General features: G+C 46.0%; 2 protein-coding genes across 16 annotated transcripts in view; both read right to left on the bottom strand.

Annotated features, from left to right (window-relative positions):
• The window catches only part of TTC28 (tetratricopeptide repeat domain 28), a 580,310-nt gene extending 576,059 nt beyond the window's left edge, over positions 1-4,251 (bottom strand). For 2 of the 10 annotated variants that reach the window (XM_055549373.1, XM_055549372.1), the window contains exon 1: positions 3,078-3,327. In XM_055549373.1, coding sequence (XP_055405348.1) covers positions 3,078-3,179 — 102 coding nt within the window. In that variant the 5' untranslated portion in view covers positions 3,180-3,327. The other 8 variants (XM_055549378.1, XM_055549377.1, XM_055549381.1 and 5 more) reach the window with 8 other exon arrangements.
• A 134-nt stretch (positions 4,252-4,385) lies between these two features.
• CHEK2 (checkpoint kinase 2) overlaps positions 4,386-26,540 on the bottom strand; it is a 39,160-nt gene continuing 17,005 nt past the window's right edge. For 4 of the 6 annotated variants that reach the window (XM_055549388.1, XM_055549389.1, XM_055549391.1 and 1 more), the window contains 8 exons: positions 20,297-20,358; positions 17,975-18,074; positions 15,525-15,611; positions 14,449-14,612; positions 14,067-14,224; positions 12,691-12,776; positions 8,497-8,577; positions 4,386-7,408 (listed from right to left, as the gene is read on the bottom strand). In XM_055549388.1, coding sequence (XP_055405363.1) covers positions 7,319-7,408; positions 8,497-8,577; positions 12,691-12,776; positions 14,067-14,224; positions 14,449-14,612; positions 15,525-15,611; positions 17,975-18,074; positions 20,297-20,358 — 828 coding nt within the window. In that variant the 3' untranslated portion in view covers positions 4,386-7,318. The remainder of the gene's footprint in view (positions 7,409-8,496; positions 8,578-12,690; positions 12,777-14,066; positions 14,225-14,448; positions 14,613-15,524; positions 15,612-17,974; positions 18,075-20,296; positions 20,359-26,540) is intronic. The other 2 variants (XM_055549390.1, XR_008703243.1) reach the window with 2 other exon arrangements.

The raw sequence follows: 26,540 nt of genomic DNA on the forward strand, positions 1-26,540 counted from the left end.
AGTTACAAGACTTACACTTACTTTCAAAACCTATTACAAGCTTATTATCAATACAAATGTACTGTAACCAAATAGTATAGTACTGGCATAAAGATAGACAACAGAATAAAATTGAGAATCCAGAAATAAAACCCAACATATAGTCAGCTGATTTTCAATAAGGATACAAAGAACATTCAATGGAACTAGAAGAGTCTTTTCAATACATAGTGCTGAGATAACTGGATCACCATATGCAAAAGAATGAACTTGGGCCACTGCTTTACACCATACACAAAAATCAATTTAGAATTGATTGACAACCTAAATATAAGGACTAAAAACATAAAACTCTTAGAAGAAAGCATAGGGTTTCCTTGAATTTGGCAATGAATTCTTAGATACAGCAACAAAAGCATGAGCAACAAAAGCAAAAACAGATAATTTGGACTTCATCACAAAACTTTGCAAAAAAGGACATTACCATTTTCGAGGAAAGATCTGAAACAGAAAACTTGAAGAGTCAAAAAACTGAAAACACAACCTACAGAATGGGAGAAAACATTTGCAAATCATATATGTGACTTAGTAACCAAAAATTTTTAAGCTCCTACAACTCAATAATAAAAAGACAAACAGGAGTTTTTAAAACTCCTGCAATTCAATAATAAAAAGACAAATAACCCAATGAAAAACTGGATACCTGAAATGGACAAAGGATTTGAACAGACATTTCTCCAAATACATACAAATGGGCAGTAAGTTCAATGCACGCATGCACACACAGACACACACACCCAATATCATTAGTCATCAAGGAAATGCAAATCAAAATCGCAATGAGATACCACTTAACACCTACTAAGAAGACTAAGTTAAAAAGACAAACTGTAACAAGTACTGGCAAGAATGTAAAACTCTCATACACTGCTGGTGGGAACACAAAAGGATGCAATGCCTTAGGAAACAGATTTTCAACTCTTCAAAACATTAATACAGAGTTATCATATAACCCAGCAAATGGGGTATGCCCAAGAAAAATCAAAACATTACATCCACACTGAAACTTGCATACAAATGTTCATAGCAGTATTATTTATTATAACCAAAATGGGGGGGGGGGGGGGGACATGTCGATCAATGCATCAAAAGATAAAATGTGGTATATCTGTTCAATATTACTCAGCAATAAATAAATGATACACATGCAACATGGATAAACCTCAAAAACACTGTGCTAAGGGAAAGAAACCAGTCACACAAGACTATGTATTGTAAGATAATTCTATCTCAAAAAAGCTGAGTTGTTTTTTTAAGATACTTTAAAAAAAAAAGTCATGGGAACATAATGCACAGCACGGTGACTATAGTTAATAACACTGTATTGCATAATTGACAGTTGTTAAAAGAGCAGATCTTGAAACCTCTTATCACAAGAAAAAAATTTTAACGATATAACTTATTGTGATCACTTTGCAATATATAAATTTCAAATCATGTTATACACCTGTAACTAATCAAGCCATTGTATTGTACACCTGTAACTAATATTATATGTCAATTATATCTCAAAAGAAGGAATTCCTTAAAAGACATTGCATGAACTACACAAATGAAACAGTGGGAGAAAAAGAGCACCTAATTTTCAGTTTTTCTTCTTCTTCAGATGCAATCTCAATTCCTAAAATTTTGTCTTCCTATACATTCATATTTCATCCATCAAGAACTACTAAAATTAAATCAACTACTGAAATTCAAAACACATGAAAAAAACAGCCCCTGAAATATCAAATAACTTTCAAACAATCCTACTCAGCATTGATTCTGAACTAAACATAAATCTCAATTTCAAAATATCACATAAAGATTAACAAATACTCAGAAGTTTAAGCAAATTGCCAACTTTCTGAATAAACAGTAATTCAGATTTGCTTTGATGAAAATGTAAATATTTACCTGCCTCAAAAGAACAAAATCCTATAAGCCTAGCGTTCCCAAGTGATGAAGAGAAAAAAAATATGCATTTTTTAATTCAGAATTCAGTTTCTGAAATTAATTTCAATCTAGCTAGGGTATACACAGTTGATGGCATATACTAAGCAATGTATATACCCTGGTTTTGCCTAAAATATACTGAAAACAAGGAATTTATAAACAGTCATAAAAGTTAAGTTGGGACCTGAGGAAAATCACATACAGTATATCTGACAGAGATCTTAACATCAAAAAGCTCCTGAAAATACCTCAAGAACTCCTATTTTGGAAGCTCCCTAAGTCAGTCTTCCTGCAAATATTTACTGACCATCTACCATGAGCCAAGCACCGCGAGTGATACCAGGATGCCACGGTGAGCTCTGAACATAGTAACTTAAGAGTTTGTTAAAAATTCAAATGTGCTTCTCTGCCTTGGAGAGCCCGGGCCTGGGGTGAGTCGTGACGCCTGTGTTTTTATCAAGCGCTCCAGTTTATTCCCAAACCCTGGCTGTCTGGGGGCAGGGTGCTCGGGGGCATCCCATCCCACCCAGTGGGAGCCACACCTCCATTTCACTCGGTTTCAGTCCATTTCACTCAGCTTCCGGCACTCAAACGGATAAATACCCCAACACCACCACCAGCTGAGATTAATGTAAAGCATTCCAAAATACCCTCTGTGCTGACACTCTGACAGACTTGCTTCCTTCCGAGGACGGCCAGCTCACTCCCTCAGATTCACCTGGGGCTGTCTGCACCTGAGCATCCCGGAGCTGCACCGACACCTGTCTCCCAGAGGCTGCGGTCTCCCTCTCCCGTGGGCCCGGGCCGCGGGCAGTCGCCGCCTCGAGGGGCCAGAGGCAAGGAGTGGCACCGCGCGCAGTAGGCGCTGACTGTATACCGCTCCCCTCCCCGCTGGCGCGCACACACAAACACCCCCGCGGAAACTGAGGCGGGCAGGCGACAGACCCGGTCCCGAAGCCGAGCGACGCGAGGCAGGGCTCGAACCCGGACGGCCGGGCGGGTTCCGCCTCGCGGGCGCTCGTCAGCCTCAGAGGCCCGGCCCGGCTCGCACCGACGGAGTTTCACAAAGAAAGTCTCCCGGCCCGCGCCCCTCAAGCACTCACCGGAGCCGGCGCCGGCGGCGACTCGGGCTCCCGTCGTCTACGACTCCGTGCTGGGGTCGACCCCGGGGTGGGCTCAGGCGCGGGCGGCGGTGACTGCTCCATCCCCGCGGGGCACGGGCCGCGTCCGCCTCGAGCTAACGGTCCCGCCAGCTAGGCGCGCGCGCCGGCTCCGCGCGCCATGTTCCCGCCGTGCCGCGCGTCGCCGCGGCGTCTCACACTACCCCCCGCCGCGCACGCGCCGCGCACGCTCCCCGCGCGCCTCCGCGCGTGCCCCCGACCGCGCACGCGCGCACTCGCCGCGCCCCCGCCCCCCGAAGCCTGACGCCCTCCGGTCCCGGCCCCGCTCTTCCCAGCTTCGCGCCCACCCCCTCCGCACCCGTCCGGCCAGGCCCAAGCGCTGGCTGTTCTGGGCTGGGCGCAGCCGCCTGCCGCACTGCGGACGATGCCAGACCAGGCCCCTCGTAGCATTACCCCTTTTAAAAGCTTCACCTGCTTGGACTTGAAGCGGTGGTCTACCCCAAGAGGGAATTACCCCCAAGAAGTGTGAGGTGAAGGACACCGCTAAGGTGATCGAGATCCCCATCGCGGTGGTCTGTGAGCACGTGCGTGAACCTAAGCGGCACAATTGGATGTCTATGCCTCTGGAAAAGCCACACTCAATGGAGAAACTTGAGTTCGAGTCCCGCATCTCCACTAACCTTTACCTGATTAAGGTCAGGTCTCCAGAAGCCTGTTTTTCCTTAATGGGGAAGGTTTAACAACTAAGGCAAGTCAGAGGCCTTGAAGTAATCCAGATAAAATATCAATACCGCACCTAGTACTTTTATCAAGTGGTAAACTGGTGACAAAACCTCTTAAGTAATTTTATGATCAAAAACCAAGGTCTCTTGAAAAGAGAAATTTCCGTTCAAGTCTTGCCTCCACTTCTTGCCAACTGGGAAATCTCTAAACCCATAAAGGGAGGAGGGGCAGTAACGCCTCACAGGGCTGAGGTGAGCTTTCTGAGGAAGCACACGTGTGTCTGAGCACAATGCCTGGCACAGAGCAAGCTCTCTAAGTTTCAGTGGTATAATTCCAGCCCTGTCCTTCCAAGACTCCTAAAAGTTTAATGAAGGGGGCTCTGCTCCCAAACCCTGTGGTATAATTAGCTGGGAGGGGGTTCTCTCAACCTTGAGGCTGGAGGGACTCGTAGTTCCCACATCTTCACTTTCCATTCTTTGCCCCAAACCTCTCCAAAAACCCTGAAGTTGGCACTAAAACAACAGCAGTTGTTTAGTTTTCCCTACTTAAAAAGAAGAGTGTCCAGGGGTCTCTTAGAGTTTGCAAATGGTTGGATTTATTAGTCTGGCCTCTTCCAGACACAAGTGACCAAACAATGAAAAAAATTAATTTGTTGTTTAATTTAAAAAAACTCAACTTGAAGTAAATCAACTAAGGGAACAAATCAAAGTCCTTGTTGGTACTTCACTGAAGGGATAGTTGGATCCAGGTACTCAAACAATAAGCTCAGTCATTCTACATCTCAGCTCTGCTTCTGTCTGTGATGACTTCATTCTCATGCCGTTCTCCCCAGTGTCCCAGGCACCTCCCAGCTCACACCTCTACCATGGTAGGGTGAATAATGGCCTCCAAAGGTGTTCTCAACCTAACTTCCTATAATTTATGAATGTGACTTTACATATTCACAGCAGGAACTGTTTCCCAGTAGCTCCAGCCAAAGGCTTGGGTTTTCTTTCTTTAGGGCCCCTTTGGGTCACATGCATCTGCCTGAGCCTATCACAGCAAGACTGGCCAGAATGGATCATATGGAGCCCCTCTAGGAAGGGAGTGGGGTCAGTCCTGCCAGGACACGGGTGGGTGGGGCAGATGGAAAAAGGGACCCCCCCACACCCCTTCTAATTGCTCCTACTAATGTTGCCATCCTAGCTCCATTTCCTAATGTTTTAGTCCTGTGCCCACCTCCAGCTGGGTAGTCAGTGGGGGGAGCTCTACCAGGGGAGAGGCCTCTAGGGACCCCTTTGGCTTCTTAGGTACCATCTCCCCCTCCCGCTATGAACTCATGGGATAGGGGAAAAGAATTCCCCCCTAAAGAAAAGTGGAGTATGAGGTTAAGAAGTGGAAGTGGATGCTTGGTATCCCCAGATCAGCAGTTGATGTCTCATTAATCAGTATATGTTTCCTCTGGCTGCTGTAACAAATTACCACAATCTGGGTGGCTTAAAACAATACACATTTATTCTGTTAAGTCTGGAGGTCAGAGTCTAAAATCAGTTTCATGTGACTAAAGTCAAGGTGTAAAGTAAAAGCAGTGGTTCCTTCAGGGGGGCTGTGAGGAGAGAATCCATTTCTTTGCTTTTGGTCAGCTGCTAGCAACTGCCTGTAGTCCATGGCTTGTGGCCTCTTCCTCTGTTTTCAAAGAATACCACTCCCTCTCTTCTGACCCTTGACTCCCCCTGTGTCCCTCTTAAAAGGAACACTGTGATGACACAGGCCCACTTTGATAAAACAGGATAACCTTCCCATCTCAAGATCCTTCACTTAATCACACCTGCAAAATCTCTTTTGCCATGAAAAAGGAACATATTCATAAATTCTGGGGATTAGGATAAGAACATCTTTGGAGGCCATTACCCATGGTAGGTGTAATCAGAGAGTGCACTGAAAATAGAGAAGGGCTGGTTGACTACCCCAGAGGGAAAGATGCCCTAAGAAACCACAGCCTTCACATTAAGTATTCAAATGAGCTGAAACCCATCTAACTTGGCAATCTCTGCCTCATTCCTTTAAATATGCAAACCACCTAAATCCCCATCTAGCCCTCAGCAACAGGCCAGCCAAGCCTCAGAATGCCTACACACCCTTTTAATTTCCATTGCCAACCACCACCCTCACTGCCTGGGGCAACAGCTGTGTGCCCCTGACCCTCCCCTGGCTGGCTCAGCAGCGGCATCCAAACCAAGGCACTCAACTCATGACATGGTCAGCAGGTTACAATGTGGCCTAGCATCAATCAGCCAAAGTGACCAGAGAAGCAAATTCAGTGCATTGGAAGGAGACAAGAGGAGCCAGCCATTAGAACTACCCGGGCTCCTGATGGCCTCCCAGGCCCAGCCCTCTGTAAGACCAAAACAAATCTCCTTTACCGTGAAGTAATTTGAATGGGCCTCTGTTCCTTGTCCCCAAGATGTCCCAACTTCCACAGATTATGGGGTTGTATCCATCCATCATGATTGAACATACCAGTATTCAAGATTTAGACATCAGTCTCACATGAGTTTTGTCTGTGAGTCTCATCAAATAAGGGACAGAGGAGATAGGGAACATGAATTTGAGTCAGGAAGCCCTGGGCTGGATCCCAGCTCTGCCACTTCCTAGCTGTGTGACATAGAGTAAGTCACCTCACTTCTTCAGTCTGGGTTCTCCACTTATAACATGATGGTAATCAGAGGACCTAGCACACTGAATCACTAGACAAGACCAACCAAGGCAGGCACTTTACATAGGGTCTTCTTGGTCATCATTGGGTCAACATGACAAGTCCACATGCCTTATTTACATTTCAAACACAGTCAATGTTTCTGGTCTTTTTCCTATAATCAGGAAGTTTTTGATTTTCACAACTTATCTGGGTCTGTGGTTTTAGGGACCATGAGGGTGAGAATGGGACTCTAACCATGGGGGAATTCCCTGGTGGTCCAGAGGTTAGGACGTCATGATTCAACTGCAGGGGGCACAGGTTTGATCCCTGTTCGGGGAACTAAGATCCCGAAAGCTGTGCAGCCAAAAAAATAAAAATTGAATTTAAAAAATTAAAAAACACAAAAGTGGGCCATGGTATGTGCACCAAAGTACCAACTGTCTGGTAAAGACTGGCAACCAGCCACTTTCAACAAACCCCACCCTGACTTGCTGTGCCCCTTCCCCTGCACCTTTCTAAGGGGTCTTTAGAATTTGTACGCAGCTCACCCAGGGACGTAACCTCAGAAACATGTCTAGTTACAGCCAAAGTAGAAGCACCAGAAGTACACGTATCAGATACATACACACTAAAGGCATGTAGCTAAGAGCTGATCAACACGCAGAAGCACAAAGCCCAGGTTCCATCACATTTTGAATTGTGTGTCAATGGTTGTGGAAAAGCAGCCGTCCCATAATGAAATACAAACTATACAAAACATATTTAAAGAAAATGGCAGCAGAGGGGTTCAAGAAGGTACACTTCTTTCGTGGTCCACCAGTGTTCACGAGACAGCCGCGCACACAGCCAGGCGCTTCGTGGGGTCAGCATTCTCTGCTTCCCCTTCAAGAAGCCGCTTTCGACTTGTGGAAGGCTGCAAGTAAAGGAAAGGGGAGAGATGTTCAAAGAAAACCTCTGGCTTTGTCACAATTATCAGTTTCCCAATATGCTTCCAGTAATCTTGGAGCACTTCATGTGAACCTTCTAGGACCAAGAATACTGGTTGTCCTCATTGGCTCTGAACCCCTACCACACCTCTCCCCGACTCACACACGTTTATTGGACTGACATCTCTCTCCCTTGGGGCCTCCAACCACTCAAACGATACGTATTAAAAGTAAGCTGCAGGGACTTCCCCTGCTGGTCCAGTGGTTAAGCATCCGTGCTTCCACTGCAGAGGGCACAGGTTCAATCCCTGGTTGGAGAACTAAGATCCTATATGCCATGTGGTGCAGTGAAAAAAAGAAAACAAGGAAACAAGCAGCATAACCAGCCTCCTCTTGGTTGTCTTCTCCTGACCCTTTCATGTGTTTTCCCATTTACAGAATTGTGAGGGACCGACAGGAAAATGAATGTTACTGAAAGAAGGCCGGACAGAAATGAACAGATATTAACATATATACAAAGATCTTCAGAGGAATAAGACTATAATCAGTAAGTTATCAATCACTCCCCCAAATTTTTAAATTTTCAAAAAATTTAAATCTGACCCTCTAATACAGTCTTCCAATGTGGCTCAGTGGTAAAGAATCCACCAGCAACACAGGAAACGCTGGTTGGATCCCTGGGTCGGGACGATCAACTGGAGGAGGAAATGGCAACCCACTCCAGTATTCTTGCTGGAAATATCCCATGGGCAGAGGAGTCTGGTGGGCTACAGTTCATAGGGTCACAAAGAGTCAGACGAGACTTAGCAACTGAGCATGCACACAATCTTGCCTTACAGGAGACTTTTTGAATAATGACCCTCACCTGTGCTTCTCTAATTCATAAAACATATTCTTCATTATTAAATCTTCTAAATGTATCAGAGCAGATCAAGCTGAAACAAAGTATCTACGACATTACTCCTTACAAAAAAATGTTAAGCAATTGGAGCTGAAAAGACTATTCAAGCTCTTCCTCCTCCACTCATGGGCTCCTTAAACTTAGCCTACATTTAATGACCATCATCCAGAATACCTGGGCAGGGACCGGGGTCACAGCCATCAACTTATCTTCTTCAGAAAGCAAGTTGTTAAATTTTCTCTTCATGTCCTCATCCTGTGAAGAAATGGAAAACCTAAGTAGGCTGTGAATGCGGGAAAGAAGGCTCCTGAAAGGCAGGGCCAGGATGCTCCCAGAAACAGAGAAGTGGGCTAAGATGGGGTGCAGGGGAGAAAACAGAACAGTCTAATCAGCAGTCAACACTCAGTCAACATGGGCTCAACCAAATCCATACACCCTAAGCGCTCCAGGTGGGTCAGAGAGAACCACAGACCCCAGTAGTCAAATACTTTCAGAACAAGCGTCCCAGATCCTGAGAAATGGCCATCAGGAAGCCAGATACTGGGGTTGGCTCCATGCTGATCCACACATCTTTCCAATAAGTGGCCCCTCCCACTGCCAACAATGAAGCATGTTACCAGGGCCACCCTAACAAAGCAACCCTGCACCCTAGAAAATTCAGCAAGCAAGCACTGTATGAGTTGTAAGAAGGATGGCAAGCCCACAGTACCCCAGAGTTAATGAGAGGAAAAAGTGAACAGGTGCTTCCTGCTGCTAGAGATGGAAATGAAGGGGTGGGGCAGGGCACGTAGACACCCCTGCCCACCTCCCAAGATGTTCACTTCTGCAGGGCTTAAGAATTTGCCAACCAGGAGAGGTGGCCTAGTGTAGCTTCCCCCTTCAGAAAGGTAAGATGCCACATGATTAGGAATGTGGACTCTGGGGCCAGCCAAAAGCTGAGCTCAGCCATTGCAAGTAGCACGTTTAGAATAGAGTCCCAGAGCAGCTCATTTCCAAATCCCCGTGTACCTTCCTATCCCAGCCCGCCCCCACTCCTCCCACTGTGTATTGGCATACACAGTGCACCATGGAGGATGGGGGCGACGAAGAACCAAGGAGGGAAGGCCTTCAACATTCAGCAATTCGACTGCAGAAAACGTAGTGCACAACAATCAGTTTACCTGTTCTACATGTCAGTTCAGTTCAGTCGCTCAGTCGTGTCCGACTTTTGCGACCCCACGGACTGCAGCAGGCCAGGCCTCCCTATCTATCACCAACTCCCGGAGTTCACTCAAACTCATGTCCATTGAGTCGGTGATGCCATCCCACCATCTCATCCTCTACATTTAGCGGCTAGAATCACCTGCTTCCATCACTGTGTTTATTGAGGTACTCAGTGTACCTCCCCATTGTCCAAGCACCAAGTTCATCCACACTCCTCTAGGATCTCACTTCTCAGGCAAGGCCACCCTCAAAGGTCCAGCCCTTATTTCCTCCTACACCTGCTCGCCTCTACCGGGCATGCCCTCTGTGCCTTCCTGCCCACCCACCTCACCCACCTCCCTCTTCCACCCAGTGAACAGTTACGAGGACCCTTGGGTGCCAGGCACCATAATAAGCACAGGGGCCTCTGTATCAGAGGGGCTCAATGTTGAAAATGTTATTCGTTCATCGTTATGGCAACTGAATTGTGACTGTTATGGCTGAATTGTATCCCCTCCCCCTTTCCCCACTTACATAGTGAAGCCCAACCCCCAGTATTGTGACTACTTGGAGACAGGGCCTTTGCACAGATAATTAAGTTAAAATGAGGTTCTTAGCTTAAATATAAGACATGACACCATACAACTCCTAGAAGAGAATAGAGGCAAAACATTCTCTGACATAAATCATACTGATGTTTCCTTAGGTCAGTCTTCCAAAGCAATAGAAATTAAAGCAAAAATAAATGAACGTGACCTTATCAAACTTACAAGCTTCCGTACATCAAAGGAAACCATGAACAGAACTGAAGGACAACCTATGAACTGGGAGAAAATATTTGCCAATGATGCGACAAGGGCTTAATTTCCAAAACATACGAACAGCTCATACAACTCAACAACAACAACAACAAAAACTCAGTCAAAAAATGAGCAAAACACATAAATAGATATTTTCTCCAAAGAAGACATACAGATGGCCAACAGGCACATCAAAAGATGCTCCATATGGCTAATTATTAGAGAAATGCAAATCAAAACTACAATGCGGTACCACCTCACACAGGTTAGAATGGCCATCGTTAAAAAGTCTATAAATAATAAATGCTGGAGAAGGTGTGCAGAAAAGGGAACCCTCCCACATTGTTGGCGGGAATATAAACTGGAGCAGCCACTATGGAAAATAGTATGCAGGTTCCTCAGAAAACTAAAAAATAGTTGCTATATGCTCCAGCATTCCCACTCCTGGGCATATATCTGTACAATGCAAGAATCCGCCTGCCAGTGCGGGAGACGTAAGAGACTTGGGTTCGATCCCTGGGTCTGGAAGTTTCCCTGGAGTAGGAAATCGCAACCGGCTCCAGTATTCTTGCCTGGGAAATTCCATGGACAGAGGAGCCTGGCAGGCTATAGTCCATGGGGCCACAAACAGTCGGACACAATGGAGTGACTATGCACACACATATAATTCAAAAAGTTACATGCATCCCTAAACTGGACACTGTTGATGACAAGAAAGAATGACAAGATTCATATTCTGTGGACAAATAGTCCAGTGCCAGATCCACAAAACCATTTAGTTTCTTCAAAAATGTTGAATTTCCCAAAATAAAACCTAAACTGTCACTAACAGGTGATTTATGTGGGCAGTCGGCATCCTTGTCATCATTGAATGTTCACTCCAACTTTTGCTGGAAAAATAAAACATGGACAAAAGAGTATTCAAGTGAGACCCCTGTGGCAGGGCTGAACTTCACCTTTTCCTTGGCTGTTACCAACAATTTTCTTTTGAGACAAAAAGTGAAAGAAAAATGGGCTACACTTGTTTGTACATTTCGAGCGGATGTAAATCCTGTTCCCAGGCCTAACTGGCAAGCTCTGTTTTTTTCAAGACTAACAGCTCCTCCACCTCCGTATCTGGCCCCCAGGAGTTTCCCTATTAAGGCATATGAAAAGAGCCAAGAGGAATGTTTTTCTTTTTCATCAAAATTAAGTCCCCACATGCAAAGGCACCCTTTGTTTCCAAATTCCTTTTCTCCAGGGTCCTGCAGTTTCAAATCTGTGTGGTCTATTAAGTGCTAAATCATCTGACAGTTTGGTGTTTTTTTTTTTCTGGGGGGGAGGTGGGGCGGGGAGTCAGGGGGACTGCTGTTTCCAGGGCAACATCCCAAACATATACATCTACTTTTTTTCTTTATTGTAGGGATTTCTTGTTCTCAACCTGAGCTGGCCTGAGCTGAGAGTTGGATGACAGAAAGAATAAGGACAGTCTTCCCAGAGCCCCAAAAGCACAGTGCTGAGACTGGATGGCCCCAGGAGTTCCTGGACTAGAAATTTCCAGAGTATCTGAGCCTCCAGTTCAAGCAACCTGGTTAAGTCCCCCATCCATCCCCACAAGTAACAGAGACCAACTGCAAGTTAACAGAAAGAGGTATGGCTGGCTGTGCTGAAAGGAACTCCACCTCACAGGCCTGGCATCCATCAGAGAGCCTGCCCAAGGCTGTAGTGAATTCTAAAACCAAAGACTAGCCCAGCAGAGGCACAAAGGATTTCCAACTCCAGTAGCTTGAATGAAGTCAACACATAATCTAATGGGAGCCACAACCCCTAGCAGGGACACAGAGGTAATGCAGACTTGAAAGGCCCAGGTGACAATCTGCTAAAGGCATGCTTGCTCACCATGAACAGGAAGTAGGACCCCCTCATACCCGATCACTTGAGCTTAAGAAATAGCCAGGTTCTCCCAGCGGGAGGCTGCTCCCCTCCTCCCAACCGCGTTTCCCTGATCTAAGGTTGAAGATGGCGAGAACGCAGCTCATCCCATCTGTCTGAGGTAAGGGGTTTGAGAGAAGAGAAGGACGCAGCTGGGGTGGAGGTTTGGAGCTACAACCACCTCTCAAAGGAACACAACTGAACTGCAGACTCGGAGAAGCCAAGCGGAACCGGGACAGGCCATAAGGAGAGCTTGTTCATCGAGGTCAAGCTGTAAAGGCTGCACACAAATGCAAGACACCACACTCACACCCACAGACATAAACATGCACCTCCACCCACCTAAAGCTCAGTCTTGAAAAATGGCATTAGACCCAACCAAGCAAACGTATGTTTTCATCCTCTTCCCCATCTCAGGGACACAGTTCAGGGTTGCCTGGGTATTTCAGGCAGGCAGCCACTGCCCCATACACACCTGAAGCCACGGGTGTCTTAAAGCCTCTTCTGTCGTAAAACGCACCTTTGGATCCACTATCAACAACTTCTTGACGAGATCCAGAGCTAAAGCAGTAAGATAATTTGGCAAATCACAGTGAGAAGGATAAAAACATTAAATCAACAAAATGAGAGTGTGCCAGAATCACAGGCCAACATCCAGAAAGAAGAGAGAAGGGCTGAGGTCACAGTGAGTCAGCAGACAGAGCAGGCAGAGCCCCCTAGGCCTCCCCACTCTCAGTATTTGTCCGAAGACTTTAGAACACCAGGAATGCCATGATGGTCCCCATGGCTCCCTGCTCAGATATCACAACTTAACTCTCTGTTCCTGCTCCCCTTATTGGACTCAAGTTCAAACTAATTAAAGCTGAACTTCCCCCAGTTCTAAAACACTCAGGATGTTCAGCCAACTCTCTCTGAGACCCACGGAGTGATGGAGAGAGTTCCTCAGCCAGGGAGAGCTCTCTCCTAGGAATCGCAGGCTTGGCAGAAACAAAGCTGGACTGGCCCGCAACAAGTGGAGGCTGGCTGTATATTGCAACAGTATTATTTATCAGATGTTCTGACACTTAGCACAATCATCTGCATTACATTGTTTGACATTTAGTTTTAGTTTTCTACTTTTCCTTTTGAGAATTACAAAGTTACCCTTTTAAATTCTAAAACACAGAATAACAAGTTACATTTAGCTTTTGCTGTGCTTACTACTTCAAAGGAGACCTTGTAACTAAAAAGATACCCATTATTTTGCACACTTAATAGATACCAGGCACAGTGAGTATATTACATTTAACCCTCACAAAACCTCCTTAAAATAGAGGTTTATTGTGCCCTCTTTTGGAGAAGGCAATGGCACCCCACTCCAGTACTCTTGCCTGGAAAATCCCATGGACAGAGGAGCCTGGTAGGCTGCCATCCATGGGGTCGCTAAGAGTTGAACAGGACTGAGGGACTTCACTTTCACTTTTCAGTGTCATGCATTGGAGAAGGAAATGGCAACCCACTCCAGTGTTCTTGCCTGGAGAATCCCAGGGACGGGGGAGCCTGGTGGGCTGCCGTCTATGGGGTCGCACAGAGTCGGACACGACTGAACTGACTTAGCAGCAGTAACAGTGCCCTCTTTTACAAATAAACAAAAAGGAGACCCAGAGAGGTTAAGTAACTTGCCTAAGGTCACAAAGCTAAGAAGTAGCAGCCCCAGGACACAAGCCTACATCAGCCTGACTCTGGAGACCAAGTTCCTAGTAACTTCCTTTGCCTCTAAAATGGTGCAAAAACTAACAGAAAATAAGAACAGGATTGACAGGAGAAAACATCACAGAATTTGAAAATAAACTCCCATCGCAGCACACATACATTTTAGCAAACCACAAATTCTGAACTCTTTCATATCCATACCCTTCTCTGAGACCTCTGCCCAGACTTCGGGAATGAAGTTGTATTTTCCACTGGTGATCTGATCCTTCAATGACACTTGAGTCTTATGCTCAGAGAAAGGTGGATACCCACTAAGGCTTCATATTGGTAGAGAGAGAAAGGAAAAGAAATCAAGTGGCATTCTCAGTGGCATTCAGATATATTAATTTTTTTTCAGCATAATGAAAAATCAGGTATTGTTTTAAATCAATGGTCCAAGAAAAAGGTGACCTAAATTAAACACAAACTCTCTAACTGGACACATATTTTATTTCACCTTAATACCACCAACCAGTCTGAAGCAATAAAAACTTTTTCTTACCAAATGAAAAGAATAACTCCTAAACTCCAGCAGTCCACAGCACGGTTATATCCAGCAGTTCCAAAGGAATTAAGAACCTCCGGAGCCAGGTAGGTGGGGGTACCACATAAGGTTCTCATCAGAGAGGTCTCCCCCAAAATCTTGGACTGTCCAAAATCAGTAATCTAAAGTAAGGACAAAAGGGCATCTCTTTTAATGTCATGAAATAAAAAGTAACATAGTCTGCCAATTCAAAAAAGGCATGAAGGTGACAGCAGTTCCTAGCCTATGACTCATGCCACTGTTAATCTGGACTCTACACATTCTTATCTTCGTAAGGTAATTTTTAAAAAATATTTTTATTTATTTGGCTGTTCTGAGTTTTAGTTGTGGCATCTAGTTCCCCAACCAGGGATCAAACCCCAGGCCCCCTGCGTTGGGTGAACAGAGTCTTAGCCACTGGACCCCCAGGAAAGCCCTGTAAGGTAATTTTAAATCCTGCAAGTTATTACATTTTGCTTAAATAAAAATTCCTGAGCCAAGGAACTTTACGGCTCAGGTTTTCTCCCAACTTAGATCTGTATTCTCTGTAACCTTACAAAAGGCTTATAACCCTTAACAGACACTCTAGAAGTCTAGTTATTCCTGATTCTTCTTAGACCCCAGTTTTTCAATGTTGGCTGAGGAGCTGGGGAAAAATACTTCACCTAGGTGCCACCTTCAGCAATTCTAAGGTGCAGGCTTGCTGTCATGTTGTTTTTGTTTTTGTTTTTCTCTAAATCAACAGGGGATTCTCAAATGAAGCCAGGCTTGGGAAGTACTATCTTAGACAGAGGAAGACAGGGGATGTGTTTCTCCCATCTAGACTCTTCCTTCCTCTCTCTGAAGATGAAAGTGGCTTGTACACATGGAGCTGAATAAGTGCTCATTTGCATCTTCACTGGAGCAATATCACCTGGTTGCTAAAAGAACAGCTAAGAATGGAAAGGTCAAATTCCCTCCCTTTTTATGCTCCCACTTTTTACTTGATGAATTCGAAAACAGTTTCTGAACAGCAATCTACTGGAGTGGCCACATACAGAGCATAAATTTCTTACCTTTATAAGGCAGTCCTCCTTTGGAGATGACAGGAGAACATTCTCTGGCTTTAAGTCCCGATGTATAATGCCATTTTCATGAAGGTACTACAGAGAGGAGTGACCCTTAGATTCATGGAGCAGGCGCATGAGACAGACACACACACATCTTACAGATGGATGAAATTATAACTCATGTCACGACCATATTCTCTCCCAAATCAGAAAACCACTGGATAAGTGGACTACTATTTACAAATTTGCTTGCAAGAAAATCTTTAAAAAGTAGAAAAATGAAAAAGGCAACTTATGACAGCAGACCTTTTATTTCGCTCTTCAAGACAATAACTATTGCTTCGTGTTAGCAGAAACAGGTGTCAGCTTCAATAATAAAAATGCAACAGGTGACATAAAACATTTGGGGACTATTTAAGCTATAAAAATTCTACCAAAATAATGTATTTGTTGATTCCACTTCTGAGAATATTTTTAAAGGGACTCTACAAAGTACACATATGTAAATTATCTGAACACCTAGAGTTAACATATTCCTTGATGCAAGATCAGTCTTTGAAAACTTGATGACTGAAATAGAATGGTTTCTAAACATCATAAATAGAAGGATGTTTCTCTATGTACTCATTTTTATATACCAAGCCATATTTCTTTAGGAAAAAAAGAATTTCCCACGTCCACTGATCTGTACTCAATTCACCTTAATGTTCTTGGTATAAAGTTGGGAGCAAACCATTAAGGGCCTTCCCTGGTGACTCAGTTGATAAAGAACCTGCCTGCAATGCAGGAGACCCAGGTTCAATCCCTGGGTCAAGAAGATCCCCTGGAGAAGGAAATGGCACTGCACTTCAGTATTCTTGCCTGGGAAATCCCATGGACAGAGGACCCTGATGGGCTACAGTCCATGGGGCCACAGAAGTTGGACACAACTTAGCAACTAAAGCACCACCACAAACCATGAAGAGAGTAAAACACTGGCTAGATTGATAAGAGCAGATACTACACATTACACGTGATATTAACCAAAAGGCCGAGAAGTGATGTTTGGCAGAAACCAACACAATTCTATAATGCAATTATCCTTCAATTAAAAACTAAATTTTAAAAAATTAAAAACATAAAAGTCACTGGTTAGGTGTTTGTGGGCTTTAGGTTTCTCTGGATATCCCTCTAGCCTACAGCAAAATACCTCCAAAACACTCTCACTGGGAAAGTGACCTGGTGAAGCCCCCAGGCTGGGCACCCAGGTAGATCAGCCCCTGGAAAATCTCCCTCCAGCCTCACTCAGTGCAACAGCTGCACCAATCCCTGTGTTTCTTGCACAGAGGACCATTCTCAAGGGAAGAGACCTTGGCAGGAATCCCCACAACAATTGGGTTGAGAAAGGGAGATGTTCTTTGAACCATGCAGGGTGCCACCAGCCATTCACCCCAACACCTGCCCCGAACACTGAAGAGAAGGCAGTACACATGCCTGCCGTTTGCCCGCTGCAGCACTGAAATATACACATTACCATGTGTAAGCTCAGCTCAGTTCAGTCACTCAGTCGTGTCCGACTCTTCGCGACCCCATGGACTGCAGCACACCAGGCCTCCCTGCCCATCACCAATTCCTGGAGATTAGTCAAACTCAAGTCCATTGAGTCGGTGATGCCATCCAACCATCTCATCCTCTGTTGTCCCCTTCCCCTCCCGCCTTCAATCTTTCCCAGCATCAGGGTCTTCTCCAATGAGTCAGTTCTTCGCATCAGGTGGCCAAAGTATTGGAGTTTCAGCTTCAGCATCAGTCCTTTCAATGAATATTCAGGACTGATTTCCTTTAGGATGGACTGGTTGGATACAGATAGCTAATGGAAAGTTGCTGTATAGCATAGGGGGTCAGCCTGGTGCTCTGGGACAAGCAGGGGGAGGGAGGGAGAATCAAGAGGGAGGGGACATGTGTGTACCTATGGCTGATTCATGTTGATGTATGACAAACCAACACAACATTGTAAAGCAATTATCCTCCAATTAAAAATAAATAAATGGGAGGAAAAAAAAAAACAACAGGATGCTACAGATGAAGGAAACCCCTAGCACTGTGCCACGGGGGAGTGATCTATCCTCACACCTGCCCAGTTGCCTCCTCACCCCTGCCCCAGAGGTAAGGGGGATTTCTGCAAGGATCAGGCACAACAGAGATCCCTACCCCCCATTAAAACCTCCTAGCTAAAGAGAAGCCATGTGGGACCGTGTGTTTATTTCTTTAACTTCCTTATTTCTTTTTTTTTCTCTTAAACTTCACAGCAAGAACTTTCTCATCTGAGTCAAAGGGGTGGGGTGTTTTCGCCAAGAACAGAACCACCCACACACAGACTCTGCTCTCTGGGTTTTTATCCCTGATCCCTCATTTTCTGCCAACTCGGAGAGTAACTCACCTAAAAGAAAGTTGTCCAAAGCACCAAGGGCTTCTCTTACCTGCACGGCCAGGAGCATCTGGTAAAAATAGAGCTTGCATGTGGCTTCTTTCAGGCGCTTATGCCCCACCACCCTGTCAAACAGCTCTCCTCCTTCCATCCTGAAACACACAGGCAAAGCAGGGGGTTCATTCCTAGAGGGAAACTCACTTGGAGGGAAGATAACAACACAAACAGAACAAACTCATCAAGACAAGCAAAGTGGTTTTTCCACTCTCGGCTCCCATGTGTCAAGGCAATGAGGTAATTAGCCACATCCACAATAAACACGCGTCCGTCGGAAACTGAGGAGCAAGGAAAGATAGAGGAAGAGAGTGGCGGGCATTGGACACGCTTGGGGAGCTTTCAGGAAATCTGATGCAGTAGATCGGAAGCAGACCCCAGGGGTCTGCATTTTTACTGTGCACCCAGGTGGTTCTGAGACTGGTGTAGGGGAGAAAGCAGGAGCCTATGACCTGACAACTGGGCCTGAATTTCAGCTCCACCACCTCCCAGCTGTGGGACTTGGGGCGACTTATGCAACCTCTCTGAGCTTGTTTCTAAACCCCTTCAACAAATGGGGATAAAACCCCACCTACCTTGATGGCTGCTGTAAAAATTAAGAGATTAACTGCTGTGGGTAAAGCACCCGGCACAGTGGAGATGCTTGGCCAGATTATTCATCCCTCTGCAATCCAGTTCCCATTTCTGCCAAGTGGAGCTAAAGACAATAACTAACTTACCACTTCACTTATGTGACTTCCCTGGTGTCTCAGATGGTAAAAGCGTCTGCCTACAATGCGGGAGACTCAGGTTCGATCCCTGGGTTGGGAAGATCCCCTGGAGAAGGAAATGGCAACCCACTCCAGTATTCTTGCCTGGAAAACCTCAAGGACGGAGGAGCCTGATAGGCCCCAGTTCATGGGGTCGCAAAGAGTCAGACATGACTGAGCAACTTCACTACTACAACTCACCACTAACTTGTATATAACCTGGATGACAGTTATGCAGGTTACATGAGTCAATCCCAGTGAAATGCTTACAGCAGGTTTTGGCTCATATTGTTTCATTAGTATCAGTTACTGCTATTATTTTATTACTACTATTATTAAACTATTTCTTTAAATTTATCTGACTGAGCCAGGTCCTAGTTGCAGCACACGGGATCTTCGATCTTCATTGCAACATGTGGACTCTAGTTCCCTGACCAGGAATCGAACCCGGGCACCCTGCCTTGGGACCACGGAGTCTTAGCCACTGGGCTACCAGGGAAGTCCCGAACTGTTTTAATGAGATCCAGTCAAATAATAAATCTCCTATTTCATAGCAACAGATATTCCCTTAAGCACTTCAAGGGCTGTCCAGTCTCTCCTAGCGCGATGACTGGCCTGCTGTTTACTCTATAATCTTTATGGTCAGCCAGCACGGCCACTGTTGGCCACTCAGGAGTAAGGCCAAGCCTGTCTGCCGTGATGGCCAGTCCCAGAAACACTGCACACTTATGCAGAATGGACACCAAGGCAGGCCTCTTTCAGGAATGAGACGGTAAATTATTTTAATCACACCAAGTACAGCTGCAAGTACACCAGCGCCTGAAAGATACTCAGGTGTCACCCTGGTGCAGTGATCCTGAGCAACGAGGGCCACCCAGGTTATTTCAGAGTATAACATGCACCTGTGTTTGAGCACCACGCATGCCACATGCTCCGCTGGAGGCCTTCCAGCCCTCAGAGCATTTGATCCTTATGACTGCGCAGGGAGCTATCGTTATTACTTAACACTAGGAATATGAAACTCAGGTGAAATCAACTAACCCATGGGTAGACAGCTGCTGCTGCTGCTGCTGCTAAGTCGCATCAGTCGTGTCTGACTCTGGTGCAACCCCATAGACGGCAGCCCAACAGGCTCCTCTGTCCCTGGGATTCTCCAGGCAAGAACACTGGAGTGGCTTGCCATTTCCTTATCCAATGCATGAAAGTGAAAAGTGAAAGTGAAGTCGCTCAGTTGTGTCTGACTCTTCGAAACCCCATGGACTGCAGCCCACCAGGCTCCTCCATCCATGGGATTTTCTGGGCAAGAGTACTGGAGTGGGTTGCCATTGCCTTCTCCAGGGTAGACAGCTAGTCACCAGCAAAGTGGGCTTCAAACCCAGGCCTCAGATCTATCTGCCTTTGGAAACACTAGAGTGATTTTTAGAATTTATACTAACCCCATGTGCTTGTTTTACGGGCCACCCCCCACATACACACGCTGAGGGTCCCCAGGATGAGAAATGCAGACCAGCATTAGACCCTTTGGTTGGTTTATAAGCATTTAAATGGAAACAAAAAAGTTTGCTACTTACAATTCCAAAACAATATAATAATCTTCAGCATCAAAAAAGTCTTTAATCTTGATGATACAAGGCTAAAAGGGGGAAAAGAGAAAAAATAGTTAAGAAGCTCCCCAAGAGGAGAAGTACAAGAGCAGAACTTGGGACACCCAGCCAAGGTGTCAAGGAGGCCAAGACCAGGCATCTGGTCCTTGCCTCAGGACTCTCTGCAGTTCATGCAGGGGAGGAGCGTGCGTGTGTGCTCAGCCGCTTCAGTCGAGTCTGACTCTATGCAACCCCATGGACTATAGCCTACCAGGCTCCTCTGTTCATGGGATTCTTTTCATTCATGTTCATTGCCATGCCCTCCTCCAGGGGATCTTCCTGATCCAGGGATCGAATCTGCATCTCTAAAGTCTCCTGCATTGGTAGGTGGGTTCTTTAACACTAGCACCACCTGGGAAGCCCACAGGGGAGGAGACAGAACTCTAACTTACTCCTTCGTGAGTACACACAATAAACTCTCTACCCCACCAAATAACAAGGGAGCAGTCCATGCTTCACATTTAACGCTGGCGCCAAGGGTGGAAGGCCAATCTCCTCCCAGCCTTCCTCCTCCCTGTCCCAGAGCACAGGGACTCAAGGACACCTAAGAAACCAGGGAGCCTGACAAGGAGTACGAGTAAAGGAAGCCCAGGTGGGGGGCCCAGCCATGCTGCCAGACAGCAGGGCCATTCAACTAAGGCAACTGGCACCGCAGGGCAACCCATGAGACAAGACCCTCCATTTTCCAGGGAAGAGGGCAATTCTAGTTTCAGAAGAACTCAAAAGCACATACGTGCGGTGGAGGAGAGAGAGACACACACCGTGGCTGACAGTCTGTGACCTCTGATCAATGCTGGGTGCATTTGCTAAAGAACAAGGGAGAACTGTACAGTACATCTAATGCATGTAACACCCCTATTGTCTTCTCTAGTACAAAGGATGGATGGTAAAGCTAGTGGTCAGGGTAGATACAAGAAGTGGTGAGGATCAATGACATACACTCCTCCCCACCAGGGAAAAGGATTCTGGCTATGTCAATCAAAAGGAAGAGAGTGGTAAGATTTTTAGACTGTATTTATTTTCTCATCAAAATCTCGATTTTTATTGGCATATCTATTCACTTTAGATTTTTCAACTTTCAATTAAAAAGAGCAACACCCACCAGAGTGATTTTCCTGCAAAGCACATTTCATTCCTTCCATTGCTGATTAAAATCCTCCAAGTGATACCTCCCCACCATGAACTGTTAGTGGAGAATGGACGCCCCACCACCTCCCCCAGCACGGTGGATCTTGGAAACACAACGCCAAGTGGAAAGCACAAATCTCGAAACGCTTTTTGGAGTATGAGGTAGATTCCACAGTATGCTCAGGTTTCTTCGTTCTTAAACTCACGGCAAGTTCAAAGGTGTTCATCGTACCAGTTCGCTTTACCACTTACATTTTACTTTACATGTGTCGGATATTATATAATTTTAAATTATTTTAACGCAGAAAGGGAGAAGAGTGAGAGGAGGGAAGGAAGGAAGAAAATAGAAATCCTTCAGCACCTTGCAGCCGAGAGACTGCAATCCAACTTCTCAGCAGGGGTTACCAAGCCCTTCCAGACCCAGCCTCCTCCTGCCCCCACCACCACCCAGCCTCATCTCCTTCTGCCCATCCCAAATATCCTCCTCTCCAGGCCACAGAACTCCCCATCTACCCCAGGCTCTCTCCCCATGTCACATCTTTGCTCACACTACCCTCCATCCTGGTGATCCAGCCTTCTGGCCACACGTGGCCTCAGGTATCAAGCCCCAGCTCAAAGTCCCCTTGGATTTTTTTTTTTTTGGCACACCACACTATAGCATGTGGGTCTTAGTTCCCCAACCAGGAATCAAACCTGTGTCCTCTGGATGGCAGATTCTTAACCATGGGACCACCAGGGAAGTCCCCCCACCTCCACAGTTTGGATCCACACTTTCTGCAGTAGTACTCATCTGTGTGGCCCCACGGAAATTGATACCCAACAGAAGTCTTTCACCAGGTACTGCATGGGCTAAGTCAACAAGTCAGTCTTATTTTTATCTTCCTAGGACCAACATTCAACAGAGCAGCTGGCACACAGGGGACACTCATATGCTGTCAAGTTTAATACCATCAACATCAATAACAGACACAACCACCCACTGAGGGTGGGTCCTGCTGGCCACGTTTTGGTCACGGATTCTACAGCCATGGAGTCAGGCTGACAGTAAACCATTTCCACCTCTACTTACCTGTGATCACCGTATACTTGGCTCTGCAGGACCACCTGTTATTGTCACGATAATGGAAACACTAAATATGCACTGTAGTATTACATTAAGAGGAACAGAAAAGAGACCTGAGGGACTTTCCTGGCGGTCCAGTGGTTAAAAGTTTGTGCTTCAGGGGTGAGGGTTTGATCCTTGGTTGGGGAACTAAGATCTTACATGCCACATGGCCGAAAATAAAAATAAATAAAAAGAAAAAGAGAGCTAAAGTGAAGAGGAACTAAGGAGCCTCTTGATGAAGGTGAAAGAGGAGAGTGAAAAAGATGGCTTAAAGCTCAACATTCAGAAAACTAAGATCATAGCATCTCCTCCCATCACTTCATGGGAAATAGATGGGGAAACAGTGGAAAAAGTGTCAGACTTTATTTTTAGGGGGCTCCAAAATCACTGCAGATGGTGATTACAGCCATGAAATTAAAAGACACTTACTCCTTGGAAGGAAGGTTATGACCAGCCTAGATAGCATATTCAAAGGCAGAGACATTACTTTGCCAACAAAGGTCTGTCTAGTCAAGGCTATGGTTTTCCCAGTGGTCATGTATGGATGTGAGAGTTGGACTGTGAAGAAAGCTGAGCACCGAAGAATGGATGCTTTTGAACTGTGGTGTTGGAGAAGACTCTTAGTCCCTTGGACTGCAAGGAGATCCAACCAGTCCATCCTAAAGGAGATCAGTCCTGGGTGTTCTTTGGAAGGAGTGATGCTAAAGCTGAAACTCCAGTACTTTGGCCACCTCATGTGAAGAGTTGACTCATTGGAAAAGACTGTGATGCTGGGAGGGATTGGGGGCAGGAGGAGAAGGGGACGACAGAGGATGAGATGGCTGGATGGCATCACCGACTCGCTGGACTGAGTTTGGGTAAACTCCGGGAGTTGGTGATGGACAGGGAGACCTGGCATGCTGGGATTCATGGTCGGACACAACTGAGTGACTGAACTGAACTGAACTGAAAATTCTCTTATAACAGAAAGACAACAAGCTATTATTGTTGATAAGCCAAGAGACAGCAGTTTATGCATTAATAAATCATGTAGAAATAACGGAGGTAAATTCTTCTTTATAAAAAGCTGAAAAAAATTTTAAATGCAGGAAGGCGATTAGTAAAGAAGTAAAGCTGCTGTTTATAAATCTTTTAGGACCATCTGACTCTAGAATATACACCTGTGACATCTTTTTCTTCTGGCCGCGAGGCACACGTGCTCTTAGTCCCCTGACCAGAAATCGAACCCTAGTCCCCTGCAGTGGAAGCGCAGCGTCTTAACCACTGGACCACCAGGGAAGTGCATTATAAAATGAAAAGAAAGGCAGAAGGAAAGACACACACGTGGAAAAGGAACAGGAAAGGAAGGACTGGGAACTGCTTGGTCTGTTTGGCCAGTGCCACTCTGGGAATGGGGGGCGGCCGGAGCCGGCATGCACTGTCTCCAGTCCCCACCAGCTCTAGAGCCACAGGCTGCAGCTGTCACAGTTGAAGTGTCTCAGAAACCAGAGGCCACCAACCCAGACCCTCCACTTAGGTCCTACAGGGCAAAGGGTAGGGAACTGCAGATCAATGTCATGCCCCCAGTGTGTTTCCTGTGCCGAGAGCTTTGTGTGCGTGCTCAGTCACTCAGTCATGTCCGACTCTTTGAAACTCTATGGACTGTAGCTCACCAGACTCCTCTGTCCATGGGATTCTCCAGCCAAGAATACTGGAGTGGGTTACCATTTCCCTTCTCCAGGGGATCTTCCTGACCCAGGGATCGAACCTGGCTCTCTCCAGTGTGTCCTGCACTGCAGACAGATTCTTTACCACTGAGCCACCTGGGAAGCCCTGAAAACTTTAGAAGCACATAATCAAGTCTCATTGACCTTTGAGGTAAGTATCCTATGGTCTCCAGGAACAGACAAGGGAGCAGAAGCTCTGCAAAGTGAAATGACCTGCTCAGAACAAGGGATGGGAACCCAGGTCTGTCTCCCCACTAGACTAAAGCCATGTAAGAAGAGAGATGGCCAGGTCTATCTGTACTGACTGCCTGGGGCCTAGAAAACAGGCTGGCACCATAAACATTTGATAATTGATAAATCAGTGCCTGACTCTAAAGGCCAGGGTCTACTGGACTTTATACTAGGCTCTACTCACTGTCCCCAAACATCCAAATGCGCTCATGTGCCCATCTCTACTTCCCAAGGACTCCCAAGTGCCCTTGTAAATTGCCAACAAAAATCTCCAAGGATCTTTTTTAGAGTTTTAAATTTCTCTCCTCTGCAGCAGACATCAGATTTATATAAATGTTATGCTTGGGGATCTTCTGACATCAGAGAAAATTCTCTGAGGATTCTAAGTGTTTATCTTTGGGGGATGTTTGAAGCAACCCCACCCTGGTAAATTAGAGGGCTCCTCTCTTTAACGAGATTCCAGATCCCATGGAAAAAAGGAGGCAAAGGCAGGGAAGAGGTAGAAGTTGCAAGGTATTAGAAGAAAGCCAAGCAGGAAGCTCGGCCACTCACATTCTCATGGGTCTTCAGCTGCTGCTGCTGCTGCTGCTAAGTCGCTTCAGTCGTGTCCGACTCTGTGCGACCCCATAGACGGCAGCCCACCAGGCTCCCCGGCCCCTGGGATTCTCCAGGCAAGAACAATGGAGTGGGTTGCCATTTCCTTCTCCAATGCGTGAAAGTGAAAAGTGAAAGTGAAGTCGGTCAGTCGTGTCCGACTCTTCTCGACCCCATGGACTGCAGCCTACCAGGCTCCTCTGCCCATGGGACTTTCCAGGCAAGAGTACTGGAGTGGGGTGCCATGGGTCTTCAGAACCACCACAAATTCTAAAGGAACCTACTGAATTGTTGTGTCCATGTGATGTTCTTAGTTTCTATTTGTGGTTAGGAGGATCTGACCAGGTCAGAGAAGGGAGAAGAAAACTTTTATAGTTCAGAAGTTAAGAACCAGAATCAGACAATCCAGGGGCCCCCAACCCATGGGAACTGGGGCCACACAGCAGGAGCTGAGTAGTGGGCAAAGGAGCAGTTTCACTTGTACTTACGGCTGCTGCTAAATCGCTTCAGTCGTGTCTGACTCTGTGCGACCCCAGAGACGGCAGCCCACCAGGCTCCCCCGATCCTGGGATCCTCCAGGCAAGAACACTGGAGTGGGTTGCCATTTCCTTCTCCAATGCATCAAAGTGAAAAGTGAAAGTGAAGTCCGTCAGTTGTGTCCGACTCTTCGCGACCCCATGGACTGCAACCCACCAGTCTCCTCCATCCATGGGATTTTCCAGGCAAGAATACTGGAGCGGGGTGCCATTGCCTTCTCCGGTACTTACGGCTGCTCCCCATCAATCGAATGACCGCCCATTGGTTCTGTATTATGGTGAACTCTATCATGATTTCATTACATATCACAGTGTAATAATAATAGAAATATAAAGTACATAATAAATGCAATGCACTTGAATCATCCTGAAACCATCCTCCACTCACCCCGGGTCCAGGGAAAAAGCATCTTTCATGAAACCAATTCCTGGTGCCAAAAAGGCTGAGGACCACTGAGATAATTCTCAGCTGGAAGACTGGAGGTCTTATTTCAAGTTTAACTCATGTAGCTCACAACTACATGGGGGCCCATGAATTAATGATGAAACACAGAAAGAAGAAAAAGGAAGATGGGAGGCGTCCCACTCGTCTAACTTTCTCTTCTCATATCTTTAGACTCTTTCCACTGAGACAAGGTCATGATTGCACAAAAAAAGACAGGACCTCTGATACTCAGTGGGGCCAGAGACACCATTCAAACACCCAAGATGTTGTCATACTTATTGGGTATACTCTTGGATATATTTGATTTATTCCAACCAAGGTGAATGGAAATCAGCACCTCCTAAAGGTACTTAAGAGGTACGAAATTCAGGTATAATTAATATACCAAAAGAGATTTAGCGGATTTACTACATCTTTTGGTCCAGAA

This window comes from Bubalus kerabau, chromosome 16, assembly GCF_029407905.1.
Source record: "Bubalus kerabau isolate K-KA32 ecotype Philippines breed swamp buffalo chromosome 16, PCC_UOA_SB_1v2, whole genome shotgun sequence".
NCBI classification, from domain to species: Eukaryota; Metazoa; Chordata; class Mammalia; order Artiodactyla; family Bovidae; genus Bubalus; species Bubalus kerabau.